The sequence below is a fragment of the Chaetodon trifascialis genome, chromosome 5, assembly GCF_039877785.1.
Source record: "Chaetodon trifascialis isolate fChaTrf1 chromosome 5, fChaTrf1.hap1, whole genome shotgun sequence".
Lineage (NCBI taxonomy): Eukaryota > Metazoa > Chordata > Actinopteri > Chaetodontiformes > Chaetodontidae > Chaetodon > Chaetodon trifascialis.
In genome coordinates this window covers 17,068,486-17,087,619 of record NC_092060.1, presented here as the reverse complement: position 1 = coordinate 17,087,619, position 19,134 = coordinate 17,068,486, and the positions used below count along the sequence as shown (strand labels likewise).

Genomic DNA, 19,134 nt, shown 5'->3' with positions numbered 1-19,134 from the left:
GGTGGGGGGGGGGGGGGGGGGGGGGGGGGGCGCTATTTGGCTATGTTTTCTGGCAATATCAACTTGTTCAAGCAATGACACAAGAAGATGTTGGTGAATCAATAAAATTCTTCGATGTTCACTTCATAACAGCATTCACAAAGTGCTATGAGGCCACAAAAACAAGGCTGAGCAGGTGAGCTTTCTTTCTTTCTTTCTTTCTTTCTTTCTTTCTTTCTTTCTTTCTTTCTTTTTTGTTAACCATGAAACACGATCATCAAACGACAACCAAGTATTAGAGTATGATATTTGTGGAAACGTAACAAACTATTAGGACATATAAAACAAAAACAAACAAAAGCCAACAAAAAACTCATCTGCTCACCTGCTGGCTCTCAAAGGTCCAGGTGCTGTCGGGCAAAGACGCATCCAGGACACTGATCACCTCCTTAAAGTCTGTGGTGCTGCTGGGTTTGATCAAAGTGAAATCACTGTACTCTGACATGGGAGACATACACGACCTGAAGGACTGACTCTGAGACAACATGTCTCCTCCCAGGACCTCCACGTACTTTATAGGTCCGTCAGTGTTGAGCTGAATCTGCAGGTTTCTGTTGGGGTTCTTGTAATCGTCAAAGTCGGTCCGTGTCATGCAGCAACTACCGCTGCTTCTGCTGCTCCTCACGCATTTGACCGCTAAGATGAGAAAAGTCACCAGAGACAGCACGGACACCGAGGCCAGAGACACAATCAAATAAAGAGTCATTCTCTCAGTTTTCTTGCTGGGCTCGGCCGCTTTCTGTCGGAGGTCTAAGATGGGCTCATGGAGGCCGTCCTCCAGCAGGATGGACACCGTGACGGTGGCGGACTGGACCGGCTCCCCGTCGTCCCTGACCTCTATCAGCAGCCTCTGAGAGGAGTCGTCCTGCTCGGACACAGCGCGTTTAGTCCTCACCTCCCCTGTGTACAGATTGACAGTGAACAGAGAGGCGTCTGTGGCCTCCGCCACTTTGTAGGAGATCCAGGCGTTATGGCCCGAGTCAGCGTCCACGGCCGTCACCTTAGTGACCAGGTGACCCGCTTTAGCCGAGCGGGGCATCCTCTGATGAGAGAGGGAGCCCAGGACAGCGGAGGAGGGGTAAATAACAGCGGGGGCGTTGTCGTTCTGGTCCAGGATGAAAACATGGACAGTGGCGTTGCTGCTGAGAGACGGAGAGCCCTGGTCCTTTGCCTGAACCTGAATCTGAAACACCTTGAGTTTCTCATAGTCAAACGAGTGCATGCTGTAGATGCTGCCGTTATCTGAGTTAATGTAAACATAAGATGAGACAGAAAGGTCCTGCACTTTAGAGTCCAGTATGGAGTAAGAGATTTTGGCATTTTCACCAAAATCCAGGTCAGATGCTGATACTGAGTACAGTATCGAACCTGGTACTCCATTCTCTTTCAAATATACATTATAGGAGGACTGAGTGAATACAGGAGGGTTGTCATTCACATCAGTGATGCTGACAGGAATAATTTTCTTACTGGACAGAGGAGGAGAGCCTGAGTCAGTGGCTGTTATCTCAATATTATATTCGGAGACCCCCTCTCGGTCTAAAGCACCGCTTGTAACCAGTGCATAATTATTAGAAAAAGAGGGTTTAAGAGTAAAGGGAGAACGTTTAGGAAGCTGTAAAATCACTTTGCCATTATTACCGGAATCAAGGTCACGGACGCTGAGTAAAGCCACCACTGTCCCACTGCGAGAGTCTTCGGGCACAGAAGTGGGTTTTGAAGTCAGTACAATTTCTGGGGCGTTATCATTTACGTCTAAGACATCCACCTGCACACTGCAGTGACCCTCCATTTTAGGAAAACCTTTGTCTTTTGCACTAATGTCTATTCGATACGAGGCCTGAGATTCATGGTCCAGCTGTTTTTTCAAAAATATATCTCCCGTCACAGCATCTATATAAAATATTGACAGCACTGATGGCGGTGTGTGTATCCCAAGCGAGTACTCAATCTCTCCATTTGGACCCTCATCTATGTCGGTTGCTTTTGTTGTTATTACAAAGGAGCCGTTTGCGCTGTTTTCTGGAACAGCAATTTTATAAAAATTATTTTCGAATAATGGCACATTGTCATTATTATCGAGCACATTTACGGTTATTTTTGAACTCCCAGACTTGGCTGGATTTCCTCCGTCCATTGCTGTAAGAAACAAATTGTGAACGGCTTTTTTCTCGCGATCTAATGATTTATTTAATACCAATTCGGGTATTTTTCGTCCATTTTCAATTTCTTTAACTTTTAAAGTGAAGCAATCATCTTTGCTTAGTGTGTACGTCTTTAAGCCGTTACTGCCAACATCGGGATCCTCTGCACTCTCCAAGGGAAAACGCACACCTACAACGGTGGATTCAGCAATTTCTATTATATGATCGCTTTTGAGAAAACTGGGAGCATTGTCATTTACGTCTCTTATTTCCACCTCTATCCGATGTAACTGTAGCGGGTTCTCTATCACAACCTGCAGAGGTAGCACACAGATGGCGCTTTGTCCACATAAAGCCTCTCTGTCTATTCTGTCATTCACCACCAGCTCGCCCTTCCCCGCATCCACGCTGAAATACTGCTTACCAGCCTCAGAGGCGACACGCAGCTTTCGGTCAAAAATGTCTGATAGTCCCAAACCCAGATCTTTGGCTAGATTTCCAACCGTAGAGCCAAGTTCTAGCTCCTCTGGGATGCTGTAACGCGTCTGTCCGTCTATTGTACTCCACAAGAGAAAGAAATGATGCCACCAAAGCGCCTGCCATCTCCAGTCTCTGTATCCCATTCTCTTTGTCATTCCGGTCCGCTACAGTACGACGTTATTCCGCATTGAAATATCGTTCAAAATAACGAGATCATTGTGAAAATCCACCAAAGTTGAACTTGCTGTACTCCACAAATAGCCATATCTGCGCATGATGGCGTGTAAATTAAAGGAATATCATTTAATCTGAGTGTTGAAGCGCATCGTCCTCTCACCACGGGCTCGAAGCAATGTACTGGCTGCAGTGGCGGATGATGGGGGAAGGAGTAGATCTCTTTGTACAACTCCTAACGCTATTGGATGCACAGTTGATGCTGTGCATCCAATAGGATGGAGGCAGCAGCATGTTCAAGACACAGCACTACAATTCAAATGTGTAAGAAATGGAACAAATGGGCTCTTTTTCCAATGAGCAATTACATAAACTTTAACAAGTTTATTCAAAATTAGAATAAATGTTTTCTCTTTATTTGGACTGTTAAGATTTTAAGAATTACTGTAATTTCACTCACACTGTAATTTCTTTAAACAACATTCAAATCAAATTTGGAACATGTCCAAAAAAGTAATTCATACAAATAAACTAAATGGATCATTGGACTTCCACACGCTAAGATTTTAAATGAACAATTTACAATGCCGTGAATCACTGGTAAATCCTCAGAAGGACAGACGCTCTTTTAAAGCCCCACAGCAACTAACGGCAGTCTGGAAATCTGACAGCGTCAAACAGGCTGTGCTGAAACAGTTTCCGTATAAAGCGCTGGTGTTTAATCCCACAGTTCAATTACAGGTGTGTAAGAAATAATATGGCTATGAGGGAAAACATGGAAAAATATATAGGTATAAAACTACAATTATCAAATGAAATCCACGAGACAGAAAAAAGAGAAAATCAAGAGAATCTCGTGTGAGAATATAAACAACAAAAAACTCATCTGCTCACCTGCTGGCTCTCAAAGGTCCAGGTGCTGTCGGGCAAAGACGCATCCAGGACACTGATCACCTCCTTAAAGTCTGTGGTGCTGCTGGGTTTGATCAAAGTGAAATCACTGTACTCTGACATGGGAGACATGCACGACCTGAAGGACTGACTCTGAGACAACATGTCTCCTCCCAGGACCTCCACGTACTTTATAGGTCCGTCAGTGTTGAGCTGAATCTGCAGGTTTCTGTTGGGGTTCTTGTAATCATCAAAGTCGGTCCGTGTCATGCAGCAACTACCGCTGCTTCTGCTGCTCCTCACGCATTTGACCGCTAAGATGAGAAAAGTCACCAGAGACAGCACGGACACCGAGGCCAGAGACACAATCAAATAAAGAGTCATTCTCTCAGTTTTCTTGCTGGGCTCGGCCGCTTTCTGTCGGAGGTCTAAGATGGGCTCATGGAGGCCGTCCTCCAGCAGGATGGACACCGTGACGGTGGCGGACTGGACCGGCTCCCCGTCGTCCCTGACCTCTATCAGCAGCCTCTGAGAGGAGTCGTCCTGCTCGGACACAGCGCGTTTAGTCCTCACCTCCCCTGTGTACAGATTGACAGTGAACAGAGAGGCGTCTGTGGCCTCCGCCACTTTGTAGGAGATCCAGGCGTTATGGCCCGAGTCAGCGTCCACGGCCGTCACCTTAGTGACCAGGTGACCCGCTTTGGCGGAGCGGGGCATCCTCTGATGAGAGAGGGAGCCCAGGACAGCGGAGGAGGGGTAAATAACAGCGGGGGCGTTGTCGTTCTGGTCCAGGACGAAAACATGGACAGTGGCGTTGCTGCTGAGAGACGGAGAGCCCTGGTCCTTTGCCTGAACCTGAATCTGAAACACCTTGAGTTTCTCATAGTCAAACGAGTGCATGCTGTAGATGCTGCCGTTATCTGAGTTAATGTAAACATAAGATGAGACAGAAACGTCCTGCACTTTAGAGTCCAGTATGGAGTAAGAGATTTTGGCATTTTCACCAAAATCCAGGTCAGATGCTGATACTGAGTACAGTATCGATCCTGGTACTCCATTCTCTTTCAAATATACATTATAGGAGGACTGAGTGAATACAGGAGGGTTGTCATTCACATCAGTGATGCTGACAGGTATAATTTTCTTACTGGACAGAGGAGGAGAGCCTGAGTCAGTGGCTGTTATCTCAATATTATACTCAGAGAAACGCTCTCGGTCTAAAGCACCACTGGTAACGAGTTCATAATTATTAGAGAACGATGGTTTCAGAGTGAAAGGAGAATGTTTGGGAAGCTGTAAAGTCACTTTGCCATTATCACCAGAATCAAGGTCCCGTGCACTGATTAAAGCTACTACTGTGCCACTTGGTGCGTCTTCACGTACAGGACTGGGCTTTGAAGTCAGTACAATTTCTGGAGCATTATCGTTTATGTCTTCTACATCCAACTGCACACGACAGTGACCCTCCATTTCAGGAGTGCCTTTGTCTTTAGCTGTTATATCTATAAGGTATGATTTAGATCTCTCATAATCTAATGGCCCTTGTAATACAATTTCTCCTGTTATGTCATTAATTTCAAACGTTGATAAGACAAAGTCTGGTGTACGGGACCCGAAGGAATATTTAACTTCACCATTAAGACCATCGTCGGCGTCTGTAGCTGTAAGTTTGATTACAAATGTTCCTTTGGTGCTGTTTTCCTTTAAAGAGACTTTGTACTCATTTTCATTGAATATAGGAAAATTATCGTTATTATCAAGTACAGTAACGATAATCTTACAGGTTCCCGATGTGACTGGGTTTCCCCCATCTAATGCTGTTAGCAGCAGATGATGGACAGCATTCTTTTCCCGGTCTAATGGCTTTTCTAATACTAATTCTGGAACACTTTTGCCATTTTTTGAGTCTTTGAATTTGAGAGAAAAGTAATCGTTTTTGCTCAGAGAGTACGTTTTCAAAGAATTGCTTCCAACATCAGGGTCTTCCGCACTTCCCAAAGGAAAACTTTTGCCAATCGCAACTGATTCTGGTATTTTAAGGTTAATCTCCTGTGTAAGAAAACGAGGAGAATTATCATTTGTATCTCTGATTTCCACTTCAATTCGATGAGACTGCAACGGATTTTCAACAACAACCTGCAGAGGTAGCACACAGCTGGCGCTTTGTCCGCATAAAGCCTCTCTGTCTATTCTGTCATTCACCACCAGCTCGCCCTTCCCCGCATCCACGCTGAAATACTGCTTACCAGCCTCAGAGGCGACACTCATCTTACGGTCAAAAATATCTGATAGTCCCAAACCCAGATCTTTGGCCAGATTTCCTACCACAGATCCTTGTTTTAATTCCTCTGGGATGCTGTAACGCGTCTGTCCGTCTATTGTACTCCACAAGAGAAAGAAATGATGCCACCAAAGCGCCTGCCATCTCCAGTCTCGGTATCCCATTCTCTTTGTCATCCTTGGTCCGCTATAACACATTCATTCCAAACGAGATTTTGTTCATCGCAATGGTGGATTCCACGATAGTAGGGAATACACCCAACGAAAAATTCCCGTAATGTTTAAACATGGCTGTACGCTAAAATTAATACGTTTAAATCTTAGAAAACACGAGCTCGTCACCGTCTCTCCTCGAGCTCATTGCATCCAAAGTGTTATAGCGATCAGGCTGCATGGGGGCAGGGACAAGATTGCTTTGTACAGTTCTGAATCCTATTGGTGCACAGCATCCATTTTCACCATCCAATGAGAGGGACACTGATCGACACTGTTAAAGGGGCAGGGTCTATTCTCGTTGTGAGCTTCCGTGTGGCATTATTATGACACAGAAAACCAAATAATGAGAGAATCGCTGTCAAACATAAAATATGAATGAGAACCACACTGCATTCAGTACGTCAAGCTATTTGAAAAGATAACATTTCATTTCGAATCACAGAAAAGAGAAAGCATAAAAGGTATCAAACAGTTATCTTTTGTCAAGACAACTGTGTAGTTAATGAAACAACACTGTTCCGACGTAACAGTCGCTGTCCCCTCTAATGGTGCTGAATTGTTCAAAAGTATGCGTGCAACACTAAATTAATGCATGCCTTCAACACAAATATGTTGACCGTCTCGAAAAACACTTTTTGCAGATTACTTTTATTTTGCCACTATTTAATGAAGACGACATGAAAAGATGAAAGAGGGCAGACCAGCAGCTCCACCGACAGATTAACTACTGTCGACAGACAGATCAGGCAACCAGATAGATAGATAGATAGATAGATAGATAGATAGATAGATAGATAGATAGATAGATAGATAGATAGATAGATAGATAGATAGACGTTTTTTGTGTGTCCAGCTGACCGACGTTCACAACAGACTGTTACAATTGCGTATTTTCTGTTCTCAATTGCAAATAAATAAATAAATAAATAAATAAATAAATAAATAAATAAATAAATAAATAAATAAATAAATGAGCAATGTTTTGTTTTTGTTTTTTTTTCTTCATGAGAACAATGATTGTTGTTTGCTCACCTGCTGGCTCTCAAAGGTCCAGGTGCTATCGGGCAAAGACGCATCCAGGACACTGATCACCTCCTTAAAGTCTGTGGTGCTGCTGGGTTTGATCAAAGTGAAATCACTGTACTCTGACATGGGAGACATGCACGACCTGAAGGACTGACTCTGAGACAACATGTCTCCTCCCAGGACCTCCACGTACTTTATAGGTCCGTCAGTGTTGAGCTGAATCTGCAGGTTTCTGTTGGGGTTCTTGTAATCGTCAAAGTCGGTCCGTGTCATGCAGCAACTACCGCTGCTTCTGCTGCTCCTCACGCATTTGACCGCTAAGATGAGAAAAGTCACCAGAGACAGCACGGACACCGAGGCCAGAGACACAATCAAATAAAGAGTCATTCTCTCAGTTTTCTTGCTGGGCTCGGCCGCTTTCTGTCGGAGGTCTAAGATGGGCTCATGGAGGCCGTCCTCCAGCAGGATGGACACCGTGACGGTGGCGGACTGGACCGGCTCCCCGTCGTCCCTGACCTCTATCAGCAGCCTCTGAGAGGAGTCGTCCTGCTCGGACACAGCGCGTTTAGTCCTCACCTCCCCTGTGTACAGATTGACAGTGAACAGAGAGGCGTCTGTGGCCTCCGCCACTTTGTAGGAGATCCAGGCGTTATGGCCCGAGTCAGCGTCCACGGCCGTCACCTTAGTGACCAGGTGACCCGCTTTGGCGGAGCGGGGCATCCTCTGATGAGAGAGGGAGCCCAGGGCAGCGGAGGAGGGGTAAATAACAGCGGGGGCGTTGTCGTTCTGGTCCAGGACGAAAACATGGACAGTGGCGTTGCTGCTGAGAGACGGAGAGCCCTGGTCCTTTGCCTGAACCTGGATCTGAAACACCTTGAGTTTCTCATAGTCAAACGAGTGCATGCTGTAGATGCTGCCGTTATCTGAGTTAATGTAAACATAAGATGAGACAGAAACGTCCTGCACTTTAGAGTCCAGTATGGAGTAAGAGATTTTGGCATTTTCACCAAAATCCAGGTCAGATGCTGATACTGAGTACAGTATCGATCCTGGTACTCCATTCTCTTTCAAATATACATTATAGGAGGACTGAGTGAATACAGGAGGGTTGTCATTCACATCAGTGATGCTGACAGGTATAATTTTCTTACTGGACAGAGGAGGAGAGCCTGAGTCAGTGGCTGTTATCTCAATATTATATTCAGAGACATTTTCTCGATCTAAAACACCACTAGTAACTAGTGCATAATTCTGAGAAAACGACGGTTTTAGGGCGAACCCAGATTTCTTGGCCAGCTGTAATGTTACTTTTCCATTAACACCGGAGTCAAAATCTCGGGCACTGATTAAAGCTACTACGGTTCCATTAGGCGAATCTTCGCGCACTGGCTTTGGATGAGAGGTGAGTATTATTTCTGGAGCATTATCGTTAACATCTAAAATTTCAACATGCACGGTACAGTGCCCTTCCATTCTTGGACTGCCTTTATCTTTCGCACTTACGTCTAATTCATAATTTGCAGTTGTTTCGAAATCTAGTTTTCCTTTAAGAAATATTGTTCCTGATATCTGATCGATAGTAAAAACAGAGAGAACAGTATCTGATGTGTGAGCTCCAAATGAGTATTCTATCTCTCCGTTTTGACCATCGTCCATGTCTGTGGCTTTTGTTTGCACAATCAATGCCCCTTCTGGAGCATTTTCACTTATAGATACTTTATACAACGTTTTCTCAAAAGCTGGAACATTATCGTTGTTGTCAAGGACTATAATAGATATTTGCGCGGTCCCTGATCTCACTGGGTTTCCTCCATCTAGAGCAGTCAACAAAAGCTTATGAACAGCCTTCTTTTCTCTATCTAAATTTTTTGCTATAATCAGTTCAGGGACTTTCCGTCCGCCGGCAACTTCTTTAACTCTAACATTAAAACATTCATCTTTACCCAGAGTGTACGACTTCAATGAATTACTGCCAGCATCTGGGTCGATGGCGCTCTCTAATGGAAAACGAACCCCTAAACCCGTCGATTCAGCAACCTCCAGCGTGATATCATTTGATGGAAATCTCGGCGCATTATCATTAATGTCTTGTATTTCTACCTCAACACGAAAAAGTTGTAATGGGTCTTCAATGACAACCTGCAGAGGCAACACGCAGCTGGCGCTTTGTCCGCATAAAGCCTCTCTGTCTATTCTGTCATTCACCACCAGCTCGCCCTTCCCCGCATCCACGCTGAAATACTGCTTACCAGCCTCAGAGGCGACGCGCAGTTTACGGTCAAAAATCTCAGACAGTCCCAAACCCAGATCTTTGGCTAGATTTCCGACCACAGATCCTTGTTTTAATTCCTCTGGGATGCTGTAACGCGTCTGTCCGTCTATTGTACTCCACAAGAGAAAGAAATGATGCCACCAAAGCGCCTGCCATCTCCAGTCTCGGTATCCTATTCTCTTTGTCATCCTCGGTCCGCTATAACACAATAATTCCAATCGAGATATTGTACAGAACAGCGCTGAAATCCATCATCGCAGATGTTATTCCAATGGAAAATTGTCCACAATTACTGAGCATGGCTGTTAATTGAAATGATTCATATTAAAAAATAAGCCCATTGCTTTCTCTCCTCTAGCTTTTTGCTGTCTACATGTTACAGCACTGGGGCTGAATGGGGGGCAGGGACAAGATTGCTTTGTACAGTTCTGAATCCTATTGGTGCACAGCATCCACCTACCGTCCAATGAGAGGGAAACAGATCTACACTCTTAAAGTCGCAGCATCTATTCTCTTTATCAGCTGTAGCTCAAAAGCAATTATTTTGAGACTTACAGGACGTCAAAAAATGTAAATGTAGCATGTCACTACAAAATATTTTTCAACCAGAAAGAAAGAGCAGGATATTAGCCTGGCTAATACAACCTCAGCTGTCAACAATCACAGTCTGAGGAGATCTTTAACTAGTCATTTGGAAGAATGTTATGGGCATGACATTACTTTTTCTGAAAAGATGATCAGCAACACAGGCAAAACATGCGCTCACACGCACATACTTTGATACGAATCCCTGTATTACACCAATAGTCGCTGTCCAACTTCGTGGTGCTGAACTGCTCAGAAATGTGCGCTTGAGACTATATTGACGGATGTATTGAACACGATCATTTGAACTGTTTCTGAACACAGTTTGGACTACTATGATTTCTCCAAGATTTTAACCAAACATTAGATAGATAGACAGGCAGACAGTGACACAGACAATTGCACATTTCTTGGACTAAGGTAAAAAAAAAAAAAAAGAGAAAAAAAAAAGGAAAAAAAGAAATGGATTTCCCCCCTTAATTACTGATATCAATGGTTGCTGAAACACGATTGTTAAACAACAACCAAGCACTTCAGTAGGTTATATAACTTTGGACACTTAACAAACTATTGGAACATCAAAATAAACTGTCATCAGCTCACCTGCTGGCTCTCAAAGGTCCAGGTGCTGTCGGGCAAAGACGCATCCAGGACACTGATCACCTCCTTAAAGTCTGTGGTGCTGCTGGGTTTGATCAAAGTGAAATCACTGTACTCTGACATGGGAGACATGCACGACCTGAAGGACTGACTCTGAGACAACATGTCTCCTCCCAGGACCTCCACGTACTTTATAGGTCCGTCAGTGTTGAGCTGAATCTGCAGGTTTCTGTTGGGGTTCTTGTAATCGTCAAAGTCGGTCCGTGTCATGCAGCAACTACCGCTGCTTCTGCTGCTCCTCACGCATTTGACCGCTAAGATGAGAAAAGTCACCAGAGACAGCACGGACACCGAGGCCAGAGACACAATCAAATAAAGAGTCATTCTCTCAGTTTTCTTGCTGGGCTCGGCCGCTTTCTGTCGGAGGTCTAAGATGGGCTCATGGAGGCCGTCCTCCAGCAGGATGGACACCGTGACGGTGGCGGACTGGACCGGCTCCCCGTCGTCCCTGACCTCTATCAGCAGCCTCTGAGAGGCGTCGTCCTGCTCGGACACAGCGCGTTTAGTCCTCACCTCCCCTGTGTACAGATTGACAGTGAACAGAGAGGCGTCTGTGGCCTCCGCCACTTTGTAGGAGATCCAGGCGTTATGGCCCGAGTCAGCGTCCACGGCCGTCACCTTAGTGACCAGGTGACCCGCTTTGGCGGAGCGGGGCATCCTCTGATGAGAGAGGGAGCCCAGGGCAGCGGAGGAGGGGTAAATAACAGCGGGGGCGTTGTCGTTCTGGTCCAGGATGAAAACATGGACAGTGGCGTTGCTGCTGAGAGACGGAGAGCCCTGGTCCTTTGCCTGAACCTGAATCTGAAACACCTTGAGTTTCTCATAGTCAAACGAGTGCATGCTGTAGATGCTGCCGTTATCTGAGTTAATGTAAACATAAGATGAGACAGAAACGTCCTGCACTTTAGAGTCCAGTATGGAGTAAGAGATTTTGGCGTTGTCGCCCGAATCAGGGTCAGCTGCTGACACTGAGCACAGAATTTTCCCGGGAGGATGGTTCTCTTTTACATAGATTACATAAGAAGGTTGGGAGAAAACTGGTGGATTGTCATTTACATCTAATAATTCAACAAGGATTACTTTTTCACTTGATAATGGGGGTTTTCCAGAATCAGTTGCACTTATCTTGACACTATATTGGCCATTTTTTTCACGGTCGAGTGGCCCATTCGTCACTAAAGAGTAATGGTTGGAGACTGATGGATTTAACTTAAAAGGGGATTTGGAAGACACGCTCAACATAACCCTGCCATTGTCACCTGAATCTGGGTCTTTCGCACTTATCAATGCAATAACTGTTCCGATTGCTGAATCCTCAGGAACGGGTGTTGTTAAAGACGTCACGATTATTTCAGGAATATTGTCGTTAATGTCAACTATTCGAATTTCGACGCCACAATGCCCATCCATCTCAGGATTGCCTTTGTCTTTGGCAGTTATATCAAATCTATGTAAGGAGTTCGTTTCGTGGTCTAAAATTCCTTTGACAGCAATAGCTCCAGTCGATGGTTCAATGTCAAATAATGATAAAATCAGATCTGTAGTTTGCTCTGCAAAAAAATATTGAATTTCTCCATTTAGACCTTCATCTGCATCTGTGGCTTTAACACGCAATACTTCAGCTCCAGGTGTTGCCTTTTCGCTGACATTAGCCTCATATACCTGTCTCTCAAATTGCGGCGCATTATCATTGATATCAAGTACTATAACTGTAATGTCAGATGTCCCTGAACGCACCGGGTCTCCACCATCCACCGCGGTGAGGATAAGATTGTGTACAGGCAGCTTCTCTCTATCAAGTGGTTTTTCGAGGACTAGTTCTGGAATTTTTCTTCCGTCCTTGTGTGTTTTAACAGTCAATTTAAAATTGTCATTTTTGCTTATGCGGTAAGAACGCACCGAATTGGTGCCGACATCAGGATCCTGTGCGCTTTCTAAAGGAAATCGCGCGCCTGGATTTACCAGCTCTGCAATTTTCACCACTTTCTCTTTGGAAAGAAAACTAGGAGAATTATCGTTTGTGTCCTGTATTTCAATTTCGACTCTGTGCAGCTGTAGGGGGTTATCTATGACTAGTTCCAAGGGCAACAAACATGACGGTCTTTGTTCACACAGTTCCTCCCTATCTATCCTGTCAATCACCACCAGTTCTCCCTTCCCCAAGTCAATGCTAAAATACTGCTTACCAGCCTCCGAGGTTATCCGCAATTTACGTCGATACAGTTCAGATACAACCAAACCCAAATCTTTGGCCAGATTTCCAACCACAGAGCCCTGTTTCAGTTCCTCCGGGATGCTGTAGCGAGTCTGTCCGTCTATTGTACTCCACAAGAGAAAGAAATGGTGGCACCACAAAAAGACCTGCCATGCAGGCAATTTGTTCCACATTATTCCTCGCTCCATAAATCCCATATCTTCTCACTCCAATCCCAACTTCTTAACTGATTAAGGATAGATGGTCTATAATCCAATGTAGATGCGTCCTCATACATAACAGTGACACTCATGCTTTGTGTCTGCATATGTAGCCCTCTCCTCCTGTGCAGAATATTGCAATGATTACGACGGCGAAGCTACTCAGTGAGGGGGAGAAGATCCCTTTGTACAGCTCCGCATTTCATTGGTGGAGAGAGTACACCTATTTCCACCAATCGTGGCATCAGAAAACGTGTACAGTGACGTAAAAGGATGATCCATAGATAAATGATCTAGATTATTGTGACTCTATGAAATATCATTACAATACTGATCAAACAGTCTCCACATTGCTTACATTTTTTTTAATTGTATATTTGATGAATACAAATATAAATACAAAGATGAGACAATACATTCATTAAGGATACAAGCTGCAAATAATAGATGATTACAATTTCTTATGAAGAACCGAACAACTGATCTTTATATGATCACTCATATAAGGCTTTGTGTTAATCCATTCATACTCTCGTCTGTATACCTGCAGGCATGCACATGCCTCTGTGGTTGACAAGGCTCTTCGTTGCCTTCCTGTGGCCAGAGAAAGCCAATGCAGCCTGCGTACGTCATTACGTCTACACGGCACTCAACCAGCCTCAGAGAAATAATTCTCAGCAGTCAACGTAAAATACCCGTATGCAGGTCTGTAGAACAAATGAAAAGGGAGGGGGAGCGCAGATGGTGGAGGAAGGCGTTTACACCCGTTTTGGTTTTGGTTTTGCTCTCTCTGTCCCTCTCTCTCTCTCTCTCTCTCTCTCTCTGTCTCTCACACACACAAACATATGAAGAGAGAGCTTTTTCGCCGACCGAATACACATTTTAAGGTCACAATAGCCAGTGTAACACTTACGTATTTCACGAACAGTCAAATCATTCTAAAATCCATGCACCATAATTATGCAACATCCCTCCACTGGAGAAAGGCATATACGCCGACATATAGAATAGTGATAATAAAGTTAAAAACGCGTAAATTCAGTACTGCAAAGTGTAAAATAATCCTTTACAACACATGTCAAGTAATAGGAAAAATAAAGCCCATAAAGCATTTAGTATGCAAAAGCCATCTGCTCTAAAAAGAGGCAGGCAACAGAGGGAGATGTAGAGAGGCAGAGTGAGAGAGGGAGGGGGAGAGCGCCGGAGCTGCCTTCAGCACCACATGAGTGGACAGCGCCACACAGGCGGCCGACTGCTGCTGCTGCATGCTGCTGGAGAGGCAGCCAGCCTCACAGGCTCTCACCGAACTCAGCAAGCCGCCAGGAAAAGGAAACCTCAACCTCCTCACTATTTTCACACTGAATACTGGGAGAATTACAGTAGAACCGCCAGACGCATACTCAGTTATGTCTTACTACAGTAAGCACAGGACATGAAAAATAATGACAGATAGCTCAAGAATCTATTGCTATACTTAAGAATGAAATAAAAATACTTTGGATACATATGAAGAGAAAAAACAACATTCAGATGTTCGACAATGATATAATTTGGATTTAAATTATGAAGTCAGTGGTTCTCCATTAAAGTCTTAGATACTGTTGATGCTGTTTTGCTACTTGTCCAGTGATGCTGTTTCTAGGGCTGAGATTTGTAGGCATCATGAAAAATCCAAAAAGCATAGTTCTTACACAAACAGCTGTAAACACACATGTGTTTCACTCACACTTTGAATTTAAACACTTAAAAGTCACATACTGAATATGTTCACTGTCAGGTGTTGAATTACAGCGTACAGTACTGAAGTGGTATAACGTGGTTTACTTATTTATTTATTTATTTATTTTTTAACCAAAACTTACTGATACTCCATCTTCATCCTCTATCCACTGATATATTTTTTATACCCACTAATTCTGTGCAGGTTGGGGCCCGTTCCATTACACAGAGGACAGGCCACCAGTTTATCACAGGGTAAACACACATCAACAAACAAGCACATTCATACCCACACAGAGTCCACAGGAAAAGGACTCAGCTACTCAGTGGATTCAAACCTGCTGTGAGGTCACAGTGCTAACCACTGTTCACACAGTCATCGCTCCACATGAGAATGACTATGAAGTTAATGCACACTGTTAGTTAGTAGCCTAACCTGTGTCAGATGAGCTGCGACTGAATGATTAGAAAGACACACTTAGGGTGTACAACAATTTAATATAAGAGATCATCTGTAAATATTACCAAACATACAGTGTGTTTCGCTTCGCTAAGACTACAGTGTTAGATGTGTTAGTGTTAAATCAGTGTGTTGTGTTGGTCTCTGTTACATGAAAAGTTTTTTCTAGTATTTGTCTACCTCAGTTACACACACACTTGCCATTTGATTAGGTCCAGGTAGCTCAAACAAATGCAGTCTACTACAACAGTCCTGCCATAAAACCTGCGACGCAACATTCAGTTTTTGTTGAAACTGTTTAAAAAAGCTGCTAATTGAACTTTAATGTCATTTTGGAGACTGCAGTTTGGGGTATTGTTGAATTGTATTGTGTTATACTGAAAGGTGATTCTATTATTTTGTCGACCCTATTTCTATCAGTGAGGGTAGACTAAATAATAGAAACACCTCTCCTTGTAAACAAGTTCAATAGTTCAACTGTGCCACAAACTGCCGCCTCTAAAATGTGTCGTTCAGTTGAATCAACAGTTTTGAGAAAAGCAGAACATTTTAACCTTCCTAAGATTTACTGTGGTACTGATGTATTTGACTGCATTAGCTGTGACCATAAATGACAACCTCCAAAATAACCATAGAGTTGAAATAACATGTTGCTGGTCTTTAATTGCTTGCCCCCTGACTAAGTCTTAATTTCCTCTGATGTGTTAGAATATTGTAGGTGGGCTTATGATGCTGTTTAATGACTCTGACTCGCTTTCTGATGGACTGTATAAGTGGGAGGATGGTCCAGAGCACCATAACACAGGCTAAAATCTGTGATACAGTGCTGGACAGTATAATCACTGCATGAGTTACTTTAACAGCTGGTATTCCCTGCTAATACTTTCCTTAAACCATATAAGCCTGTTAGTAGGGAGGGCTTTCCAACTTATTCAGATGTCTTGTTCAAATCTACTTTGGCACCCTGAGAGAGAGGGCATGTACGAAGGAGCCCTAATTGTACTTTGTACTAATTCAAAGTATTGTCAGATTAAAGATTTCAGTCAAAAAGTCAAATTTCTCATTTAATATCCAGAGACTAGTATTAAAATTCAACTGTCCTCTTATTTACAGTACAGACTCTAAATTATGTATATGTGATAATGAGTGCCATTCAGTGCAGCAGCCTAACCAGAAAACACACATCACATCATAGATTGAGCATCAAGCCACTCACAACAACAAAATGTGTGTCTGCCAACGCCTGACTGGAGCAATCATCAGTGGTGATAGATGTTTTGGGAGGTATGCGAACATATGTGTCGCTTGTGGAAAATCGGATTAACTGCTTGACTTAATGCCAATGTGTAATGTTTGGACTCTGTAAATATCACTGCTGCAGTCTGTGTTTGAATTCTGTTACTGCATGGTGATCTAGAGCATGTTGTTTAGTTGTCAGTGCATCAGTAATCTGTGCTGTGATATAGATGAAAACTATGTCTTACCTTATTTGGTGAGTCAGGATGCAGCAGGAGTCGGGGGGAGGCACAGGAACAGCATCAGGAAACAAGGGGGACACATGAAAGAGAAAAACAAGAGCGAAGGAATGCCAGTTAGATTGGTGGTCAGCACACAGATTCTGGCTTTGGAGAGTACAGCAACCAAAATACTTACCATGTGGCTCACAATAAATGGGGTTTTGATTTTGTGCGGTGATTCATAACATATGGAATTTCTATTTATTGAGAATAAATTGCCTCTCAAGTATACACAAAAACAAAACTCTGCTGTGTGAGCACATAAACGATGGAAGTTTGACAATGTGGAAACAATTATGTGTTGTTTAATCTGTATCTGCTTCAGCCTTCAGTCAGTATGATAACAGTAAGATTGAGCACCCATCAGCGCTTACTGCAACTAAATATAAAGACTAGTGAAACTCTTGTGACTTATTGTTCATGAGAAAGCAAACAAATGCATAAGTACGATACAGTTATTTTAATTGATGAAAGAATGAACCAAACTGGGAGTCAAGTCACAGAGCTTAATGTATCACAATCATTAAAATAAAAAAGAAAAATAAGGAACATATTTGAACATGAGTGTGTTTGTTTGTGTGAGAGTTAGTGAGTGAGAGAAGAAGAAGAAGGAGAGGAGAGAGAGGACAGAGCTTCAGGGAAACTTTGCTTTAACATTGCTATACTTGTAAGAGGGATGATAATGATAATGAAGCATAAAGAAAAAACGTTCAGAAAGACAGAGGCAGTAGCTCTACCTCTGTGGACAGAGTGGTGCTGCTTCACAAAAAAATATCTCCAGTTATGGCATATTTGATGATTTTTAACAGCATTCACCAAGTAGTTTAGATTGCTATACGACAGAAACCAGCTACAACAATCAACTTCCCATTCAAACAGAAGCACATGCATACTTTGGAAAGGTACAACCACTTCAGCCTGAACAAAACACTTACTGAAAGCTTGGGAAACCCTTCTAACACCAGCATTGTGTGAATCACAACCAATATACTGCACTGCAGCACAAAGCCACTACCCTGATAGCAACAGCAGGGGGCCTCGAGGCGATGCCCTGAGACAAATCCATGCCTTATTAATGAGACTCTGCTCTGTGACCTATGTGTCATGGCTGATGTGTGAGTGTCTTTGTGAGAGCAAATTTAAGCTTCTTGGACAAAGCAAAGCGGCAAGTGTGCTTTTATAATACCAGTGTATGACAGTTTAAATTATAGACTGTAGGTAATGAACCTTTTGTTTGTACACATGAACAAAATTTTAAGTGATACCATAAGATGTTGCTCCAAAAGCCACATACATCCAAAATAAACAGGTCAAACTGGAAAACAAGCAACGAGGAAATGAAAGCATAAAACAGAAACAGAGTTTAGAGATAAATTAAATTCTAATTGGGCCTAATTAATTTAGGATTTTATATTAGTCAATATACTAATCATGGACACAGATATGCTGAAACAGGGGAAGGCAAAACAAAGAGGACAGCATCGATTAAAGCAAATATCAAAAGCAGCCATCATCGCCCACTCCCCCTCCCCTTTCTCCATCATCAGCCACCCCAGGTCTGAGAATGCTGTACTTATTTGCCCAATACGGGGGTGTCTCCTGTCCTCTCAGTATCAACAAACACGAGGAGCCATCAGAGCTCAGAGTCTGCATCTGCTGCTCACTCCCTGTGGTTCAATGAAGAATGGTACAGCCCTGCCTGTGAGTCAGCTTGTTGCTATGGCAACACATCCCACCTCGCTTGCTTGCATCCCACCCTGTTTCCTGTGAGCTGGCAAGGGTGGCAAAACAAAAAGAGCCACAAAAAGAACAGGGAGGATAAAAGAGAAGACAGAGGAAAGAAAGAGCGATGATGCTCAGACAGACACACATTTACACACTGCTGCTTAATAAGGAATCTCGTGGTAAATGGCTGAAAAGTGATACGAAAGAGATATTTCTTCTTGTCATGAAACTCGCGACCTTCACAAGCACGAAATGACACCGTATGGCGTATAATGACTCTTTATAGACTGAACAAAATGTCCTACACTGAGCAGTCTCTCTGTCCCTTTCTCCCTGTCTCTTTCTCTCGCTGCAGCAGAGTGATGCAGCTGGAGAGGGGGAGGGGAGGGATGCAGAAAATGAGATCAGGAGGAAAAAGGAGCACTGTTGGAAACCAAGACAGACTGCTGAACAGTGGCCATCCAGTTTTAGCAACAACTGATTGAGTAAATGGTAATTAGCAAAACAAATATCTTTTTGTTATTGTTATTA

At 43.4% G+C, this 19,134-nt stretch overlaps 6 protein-coding genes across 48 annotated transcripts in view; all 6 read right to left on the bottom strand.

Annotated features, from left to right (window-relative positions):
- Positions 1-19,134, bottom strand: part of LOC139331585 (protocadherin gamma-C5-like) — a 296,020-nt gene that overhangs the window by 30,835 nt on the left and 246,051 nt on the right. The gene's annotated exons all lie outside the window — the stretch shown is intronic.
- LOC139331612 (protocadherin gamma-C5-like) lies at positions 353-2,818 on the bottom strand. Its single transcript, XM_070963203.1, has one exon. It carries the CDS (start codon positions 2,816-2,818, stop codon positions 353-355), a length of 2,466 nt encoding a protein of 821 aa, XP_070819304.1.
- On the bottom strand, positions 2,991-6,559 carry LOC139331591 (protocadherin gamma-C5-like). The gene has a single exon (XM_070963181.1). It carries the CDS (start codon positions 6,204-6,206, stop codon positions 3,720-3,722), a length of 2,487 nt encoding a protein of 828 aa, XP_070819282.1. The 5' UTR covers positions 6,207-6,559; the 3' UTR covers positions 2,991-3,719.
- Positions 7,227-9,770, bottom strand: LOC139331728 (protocadherin gamma-C5-like). Its single transcript, XM_070963357.1, has one exon. The coding sequence runs from the start codon at positions 9,708-9,710 to the stop codon at positions 7,227-7,229; it is 2,484 nt and encodes an 827-aa protein (XP_070819458.1). The 5' UTR covers positions 9,711-9,770.
- On the bottom strand, positions 10,583-13,983 carry LOC139331593 (protocadherin gamma-C5-like). Its single transcript, XM_070963183.1, has one exon. It carries the CDS (start codon positions 13,177-13,179, stop codon positions 10,702-10,704), a length of 2,478 nt encoding a protein of 825 aa, XP_070819284.1. The 5' UTR covers positions 13,180-13,983; the 3' UTR covers positions 10,583-10,701.
- LOC139331599 (protocadherin beta-16-like) overlaps positions 15,032-19,134 on the bottom strand; it is a 236,821-nt gene continuing 232,718 nt past the window's right edge. Inside the window, exon 2 of the mRNA XM_070963188.1 lies at positions 15,032-16,845. Coding sequence (XP_070819289.1) covers positions 16,804-16,845 — 42 coding nt within the window. The 3' untranslated portion in view covers positions 15,032-16,803. The remainder of the gene's footprint in view (positions 16,846-19,134) is intronic.

Bases quoted from the DNA above. Each gene is read 5' to 3' on its own strand.
- LOC139331612 (XM_070963203.1), bottom strand. From the start codon at position 2,818: ATGACAAAGAGAATGGGATACAGAGACTGGAGATGGCAGGCGCTTTGG.
- LOC139331591 (XM_070963181.1), bottom strand. From the start codon at position 6,206: ATGTGTTATAGCGGACCAAGGATGACAAAGAGAATGGGATACCGAGAC.
- LOC139331728 (XM_070963357.1), bottom strand. From the start codon at position 9,710: ATGACAAAGAGAATAGGATACCGAGACTGGAGATGGCAGGCGCTTTGG.
- LOC139331593 (XM_070963183.1), bottom strand. From the start codon at position 13,179: ATGGGATTTATGGAGCGAGGAATAATGTGGAACAAATTGCCTGCATGG.